The 7,880-nt window shown below is 42.3% G+C and overlaps 1 protein-coding gene across 1 annotated transcript in view; it reads left to right on the forward strand.

Moving 5' to 3' along the window:
- The window catches only part of tmem237a (transmembrane protein 237a), a gene marked incomplete at its 3' end in the record, with an annotated part of 8,087 nt that extends 1,838 nt beyond the window's left edge, over nucleotides 1-6,249 (forward strand). The window contains 1 exon segment of the mRNA NM_001141863.2: nucleotides 6,091-6,249. Coding sequence (NP_001135335.1) covers nucleotides 6,091-6,249 — 159 coding nt within the window.
- Between the last annotated feature and the right edge of the window lie 1,631 nt (nucleotides 6,250-7,880).

A 7,880-nucleotide genomic window follows, 5' to 3' on the forward strand; every position in this document is an offset into this window, starting at 1 on the left:
TTTGGTCAAAGATAATTCTCTCCATTTTACTAACTAACAGACGGCTGTTAGTCAACAAAGGGCTCTTTACTATTTTCTGGCACTTTAATTACTTTAACTTCCTGTGGGGACACACTCCTTTAGGCTATGGTTAAAGATATAGCAACTAGGGGTGGTAATACAGTCCATTCTCTATAGTTTACCATCTAGTTTGTCTATATCTGGTGGTAATACAGTCTGCTACCATTCTCCAATAGTTTACCATCTAGGTTGTCTATATGGTAATACAGTCTGCTACCATTCTCCAATAGTTTACCATCTAGGTTGTCTATACCTGGTGGTAATACAGTCTGCTACCATTCTCTGTAGTTTACCATCTAGGTTGTCTATATGGTAATACAGTCTGCTACCATTCTCCAATAGTTTACCATCTAGGTTGTCTATATGGTAATACAGTCTGCTACCATTCTCCAATAGTTTACCATCTAGGTTGTCTATATGGTAATACAGTCTGCTACCATTCTCCAATAGTTTACCATCTAGGTTGTCTATACCTGGTGGTAATACAGTCTGCTACCATTCTCTGTAGTTTACCATCTAGGTTGTCTATATGGTAATACAGTCTGCTACCATTCTCCAATAGTTTACCATCTAGGTTGTCTATACCTGGGGGTAATACAGTCTGCTACCATTCTCCAATAGTTTACCATCTAGGTTGTCTATATGGTAATACAGTCTGCTACCATTCTCCAATAGTTTACCATCTAGGTTGTCTATATGGTAATACAGTCTGCTACCATTCTCCAATAGTTTACCATCTAGGTTGTCTATATGGTAATACAGTCTGCTACCATTCTCCAATAGTTTACCATCTAGGTTGTCTATATGGTAATACAGTCTGCTACCATTCTCTATAGTTTACCATCTAGGTTGTCTATACCTGGTGGTAATACAGTCTGCTACCATTCTCCAATAGTTTACCATCTAGGTTGTCTATATGGTAATACAGTCTGCTACCATTCTCCAATAGTTTACCATCTAGTTTGTCTATATCTGGAGGTAATACAGTCTGCTACCATTCTCCAATAGTTTACCATCTAGGTTGTCTATACCTGGTGGTAATACAGTCTGCTACCATTCTCCAATAGTTTACCATCTAGGTTGTCTATATGGTAATACAGTCTGCTACCATTCTCCAATAGTTTACCATCTAGGTTGTCTATATGGTAATACAGTCTGCTACCATTCTCCAATAGTTTACCATCTAGGTTGTCTATATGGTAATACAGTCTGCTACCATTCTCCAATAGTTTACCATCTAGGTTGTCTATACCTGGTGGTAATACAGTCTGCTACCATTCTCCAATAGTTTACCATCTAGGTTGTCTATATGGTAATACAGTCTGCTACCATTCTCCAATAGTTTACCATCTAGGTTGTCTATATGGTAATACCGTCTGCTACCATTCTCCAATAGTTTACCATCTAGGTTGTCTATATGGTAATACAGTCTGCTACCATTCTCCAATAGTTTACCATCTAGGTTGTCTATACCTGGTGGTAATACAGTCTGCTACCATTCTCTGTAGTTTACCATCTAGGTTGTCTATATGGTAATACAGTCTGCTACCATTCTCCAATAGTTTACCATCTAGGTTGTCTATACCTGGGGGTAATACAGTCTGCTACCATTCTCCAATAGTTTACCATCTAGGTTGTCTATATGGTAATACAGTCTGCTACCATTCTCCAATAGTTTACCATCTAGGTTGTCTATATGGTAATACAGTCTGCTACCATTCTCCAATAGTTTACCATCTAGGTTGTCTATATGGTAATACAGTCTGCTACCATTCTCCAATAGTTTACCATCTAGGTTGTCTATATGGTAATACAGTCTGCTACCATTCTCTATAGTTTACCATCTAGGTTGTCTATACCTGGTGGTAATACAGTCTGCTACCATTCTCCAATAGTTTACCATCTAGGTTGTCTATATGGTAATACAGTCTGCTACCATTCTCCAATAGTTTACCATCTAGGTTGTCTATACCTGGTGGTAATACAGTCTGCTACCATTCTCCAATAGTTTACCATCTAGGTTGTCTATATGGTAATACAGTCTGCTACCATTCTCTGTAGTTTCCCATCTAGGTTGTCTATATGGGAATACAGTCTGCTACCATTCTCCAATAGTTTACCATCTAGGTTGTCTATACCTGGTGGTAATACAGTCTGCTACCATTCTCAATAGTTTACCATCTAGGTTGTCTACATGGTAATACAGTCTGCTACCATTCTCTATAGTTTACCATCTAGGTTGTCTATATGGTAATACAGTCTGCTACCATTCTCCAATAGTTTACCATCTAGGTTGTCTATATGGTAATACAGTCTGCTACCATTCTCCAATAGTTTACCATCTAGGTTGTCTATATGGTAATACAGTCTGCTACCATTCTCCAATAGTTTACCATCTAGGTTGTCTATATGGTAATACAGTCTGCTACCATTCTCAATAGTTTACCATCTAGGTTGTCTATATGGTAATACAGTCTGCTACCATTCTCAATAGTTTACCATCTAGGTTGTCTATATGGTAATACAGTCTGCTACCATTCTCCAATAGTTTACCATCTAGGTTGTCTATATGGTAATACAGTCTGCTACCATTCTCCAATAGTTTACCATCTAGGTTGTCTATATGGCAATACAGTCTGCTACCATTCTCCAATAGTTTACCATCTAGGTTGTCTATATGGTAATACAGTCTGCTACCATTCTCCAATAGTTTATCATCTAGGTTGTCTATACCTGGTGGTAATACAGTCTGCTACCATTCTCCAATAGTTTACCATCTAGGTTGTCTATATGGTAATACAGGCTGCTACCATTCTCCAATAGTTTACCATCTAGGTTGTCTATATGGTAATACAGTCTGCTACCATTCTCCAATAGTTTACCATCTAGGTTGTCTATATGGCAATACAGTCTGCTACCATTCTCCAATAGTTTACCATCTAGGTTGTCTATATGGCAATACAGTCTGCTACCATTCTCCAATAGTTTACCATCTAGGTTGTCTATACCTGGTGGTAATACAGTCTGCTACCATTCTCCAATCGTTTACCATCTAGGTAGTCTATATGGTAATACCGTCTGCTACCATTCTCAATAGTTTACCATCTAGGTTGTCTATATGGTAATACAGTCTGCTACCATTCTCCAATAGTTTACCATCTAGGTTATCTATACCTGGTGGTAATACAGTCTGCTACCATTCTCAATAGTTTACCATCTAGGTTGTCTATATGGTAATACAGTCTGCTACCGTTCTCCAATAGTTTACCATCTAGGTCGTCTATATGGTAATACAGTCTGCTACCATTCTCCAATAGTTTACCATCTAGGTTGTCTATACCTGGTGGTAATACAGTCTGCTACCATTCTCAATAGTTTACCATCTAGGTTGTCTATTCCTGGTAATACAGTCTGCTACCATTCTCCAATAGTTTACCATCTAGGTTGTCTATATGGTAATACAGTCTCCTACCATTCTCCAATAGTTTACCATCTAGGTTGTCTATACCTGGTGGTAATACAGTCTGCTACCATTCTCAATAGTTTACCATCTAGGTTGTCTATATGGTAATACAGTCTGCTACCATTCTCAATAGTTTACCTTCTAGGTTGTCTATATGGTAATACAGTCTGCTACCATTCTCCAATAGTTTACCATCTAGGTTGTCTATATGGTAATACAGTCTGCTACCATTCTCCAATAGTTTACCATCTAGGTTGTCTATACCTGGTGGTAATACAGTCTGCTACCATTCTCCAATAGTTTACCATCTAGGTTGTCTATATGGTAATACAGTCTGCTACCATTCTCCAATAGTTTACCATCTAGGTTGTCTATATGGTAATACAGTCTGCTACCATTCTCCAATAGTTTACCATCTAGGTTATCTATATGGTAATACAGTCTGCTACCATTCTCCAATAGTTTACCATCTAGGTTGTCTTTATGGTAATACAGTCTGCTACCATTCTCCAATAGTTTACCATCTAGGTTGTCTATATGGTAATACAGTCTGCTACCATTCTCCAATAGTTTACCATCTAGGTTGTCTATATGGTAATACAGTCTGCTACCATTCTCCAATAGTTTACCATCTAGGTTGTCTATATGGTAATACAGTCTGCTACCATTCTCAATAGTTTACCATCTAGGTTGTCTATATGGTAATACAGTCTGCTACCATTCTCAATAGTTTACCATCTAGGTTGTCTATATGGTAATACAGTCTGCTACCATTCTCAATAGTTTACCATCTAGGTTGTCTATATGGTAATACAGTCTGCTACCATTCTCAATAGTTTACCATCTAGGTTGTGTATATGGTAATACAGTCTGCTACCATTCTCAATAGTTTACCATCTAGGTTGTCTATATGGTAATACAGTCTGCTACCATTCTCCAATAGTTTACCATCTAGGTTATCTATACCTGGTGGTAATACAGTCTGCTACCATTCTCCAATAGTTTACCATCTAGGTTGTCTATATGGCAATACAGACTGCTACCATTCTCCAATAGTTTACCATCTAGGTTGTCTATATGGTAATACAGTCTGCTACCATTCTCTATAGTTTACCATCTAGGTTGTCTATATGGTATTACAGTCTGCTACCATTCTCAATAGTTTACCATCTAGGTTGTCTATACCTGGTGGTAATACAGTCTGCTACCATTCTCTGTAGTTTCCCAACAAGGTTATCTATACCTGGTGGCTCATCATTGCTGATATATTACCAGTCAAAAGTTTGGACACACCTACACATTCAATGGTTTTTCTTTATTTGTACTATTTTATACATTGTAGAATAATAGTGAAGACGTCAAAACTATGAAATAACATATATGGAATCATGTAGTAACCAAAAAAAGTGTAAAAGAAATCAGAATATATTTTATATTTGAGATTCTTCAAAGTAGCCACCCTTTGCCTTGATGACAGCTTTGCGCACTCTTGGCATTCTCTCAACCAGCTTCATGAGGTAGTCACCTGGAATTTGCCTTGTTAAAAGTTAATTTGTGAGCCAATCAGTTGTGTTGTGACAAGGTCGGGGGGGGATCTACTGTCCTGTAGGTTTTCAGTCCAACACTAATTCAGCGTATCTGATTCAGCTAGTTAAGGTCTTGTTGAGCAGCTAATTAGTAGAATCAGGTGTGTTAAATTAGGGCTGGACTGAAAACCCACAGGAAGGTAGGAAGAGGGTTGGGAAAGGAAGAGGATTGGGAAAGGAAGAGGATTGGCCAGGAAGAGGGTTGGCCAGGAGGAGGGTTGGCAGGAAGAGGGTTGGGCAGGAAGAGGGTTGGGCAGGAAGAGGGTTGGGAAAGGAAGAGGATTGGCCAGGAAGAGGGTTGGGCAGGAAGAGGGATGGGCAGGAAGAGGGTTGGGCAGGAAGAGGGTTGGGCAGGAAGAGGGTTGGGAAGGAAGAGGGTTGGGCAGGAAGAGGGATGGGCAGGAAGAGGGATGGGCAGGAAGAGGGTTCGGCAGGAAGAGGGTTGGAGGAGGGTTGGGTTGGGCAGGAAGAGGGATGGGCAGGAAGAGGGTTGGAAGAGGGTTGGGCAGGAGGAGGGTTGGGCAGGAAGAGGGTTGGGCAGGAAGAAGGATGGGCAGGAAGAGGGTTGGGCAGGAAGAGGGTTGGGCAGGAGGAGGGTTGGGAAGGAAGAGGGTTGGGCAGGAAGAAGGATGGGCAGGAAGAGGGTTGGGCAGGAAGAGGGTTTGGCAGGAAGAGGGTTGGGCAGGAAGAAGGATGGGCAGGAAGAGGGTTGGGCAGGAAGAGGGATGGGCAGGAAGAGGGTTTGGCAGGAAGAGGGTTGGGCAGGAAGAGGGTTGGGCAGGAAGAGGGTTGATGTAAATCATAAAACATATATATATATATATATATTGTTATAAAAATGATGTTATCATCCCAATGTTTTTTTAAACTTTACATGTTATAAAAATTCCATAAAATCCTAAAAGTTTTCACAATTCTGCTACTTTACTGGTAACCCTTTGCCAACTCATGTCTGTATACTGAACCAAGTGTCTTCGTCAGTGTGTTCTGCTGTCTGCTACCCAGGCAGCCCCCCAGAGCCAGGTACTGAGATGGAGGGACTGGCCAGTAGGAGGCAGTCAGAGACGGTCCCTCTGACCCCTGAACCACAGGAAGTCCCACCACAGAAGAGGAAGAAGAAAAAGAAAGCTCAGACCCAAGGTACCCTGTGTTCTGTTACCCTGGGTTCTGTTACCCTAGTACCCTAGGTTCTGTTACCCTGGGTTCTGTTACCCTAGTACCCTAGGTTCTGTTAACCTGGGTTCTGTTACCCTGGGTTCTGTTACCCTAGTACCCTAGGTTCTGTTACCCTGGGTTCTGTTACCCTGGGTTCTGTTACCCTGGGTTCTGTTACCCTAGTACCCTAGGTTCTGTTACCCTGGGTTCTGTTACCCTGGGTTCTGTTACCCTAGGTTCTGTTACCCTAGGTTCTGTTACCCTAGTACCCTAGGTTCTGTTACCCTGTGTTCTGTTACCCTAGTACCCTAGGTTCTGTTACCCTAGTACCCTAGGTTCTGTTACCCTGTGTTCTGTTACCATAGTACCCTAGGTTCTGTTACCCTGGGTTCTGTTACCCTAGTACCCTAGGTTCTGTTACCCTGTGTTCTGTTACCCTAGTACCCTAGGTTCTGTTACCCTAGGTTCTGTTACCCTGGGTTCTGTTACCCTGTGTTCTGTTACCCTGGGTTCTGTTACCCTGGGTTCTGTTACCCTAGTACCCTAGGTTCTGTTACCCTAGGTTCTGTTACCCTGGGTTCTGTTACCCTATTACCCTAGGTTCTGTTACCCTAGGTTCTGTTACCCTGGGTTCTGTTACCCTATTACCCTAGGTTCTGTTACCCTAGGTTCTGTTACCCTGGGTTCTGTTACCCTGGGTTCTGTTACCCTAGTACCCTAGGTTCTGTTACCCTGTGTTCTGTTACCCTGGGTTCTGTTACCCTGTGTTCTGTTACCCTGGGTTCTGTTACCCTGTGTTCTGTTACCCTGGGTTCTGTTACCCTGTGTTCTGTTACCCTGGGTTCTGTTACCCTAGTACCCTAGGTTCTGTTACCCTGTGTTCTGTTACCCTGGGTTCTGTTACCCTAGTACCCTAGGTTCTGTTACCCTGTGTTCTGTTACCCTGGGTTCTGTTACCCTAGTACCCTAGGTTCTGTTACCCTGTGTTCTGTTACCCTGGGTTCTGTTACCCTAGTACCCTAGGTTCTGTTACCCTGGGTTCTGTTACCCTAGTACCCTAGGTTCTGTTACCCTGGGTTCTGTTACCCTAGTACCCTAGGTTCTGTTACCCTAGTACCCTAGGTTCTGTTACCCTAGGTTCTGTTACCCTAGTACCCTAGGTTCTGTTACCCTGGGTTCTGTTACCCTAGTACCCTAGGTTCTGTTACCCTGGGTTCTGTTACCCTAGTACCCTAGGTTCTGTTACCCTAGGTTCTGTTACCCTAGGTTCTGTTACCCTGGGTTCTGTTACCCTAGGTTCTGTTACCCTGGGTTCTGTTACCCTGGGTTCTGTTACCCTAGGTTCTGTTACCCTGGGTTCTGTTACCCTAGTACCCTAGGTTCTGTTACCCTGGGTTCTGTTACCCTGGGTTCTGTTACCCTAGTACCCTAGGTTCTGTTACCCTGGGTTCTGTTACCCTGGGTTCTGTTACCCTAGGTTCTGTTACCCTGGGTTCTGTTACCCTGGGTTCTGTTACCCTAGGTTCTGTTACCCTGGGTTCTGTTACCCTAGGTTCTGTTACCCTGGGTTCTGTTACCCTGGGTTCTGTTACCCTAGGTTCTGTTACCCTGGGTTC

Source organism: Salmo salar, unplaced genomic scaffold (genome assembly GCF_905237065.1).
Source record: "Salmo salar unplaced genomic scaffold, Ssal_v3.1, whole genome shotgun sequence".
Lineage (NCBI taxonomy): Eukaryota > Metazoa > Chordata > Actinopteri > Salmoniformes > Salmonidae > Salmo > Salmo salar.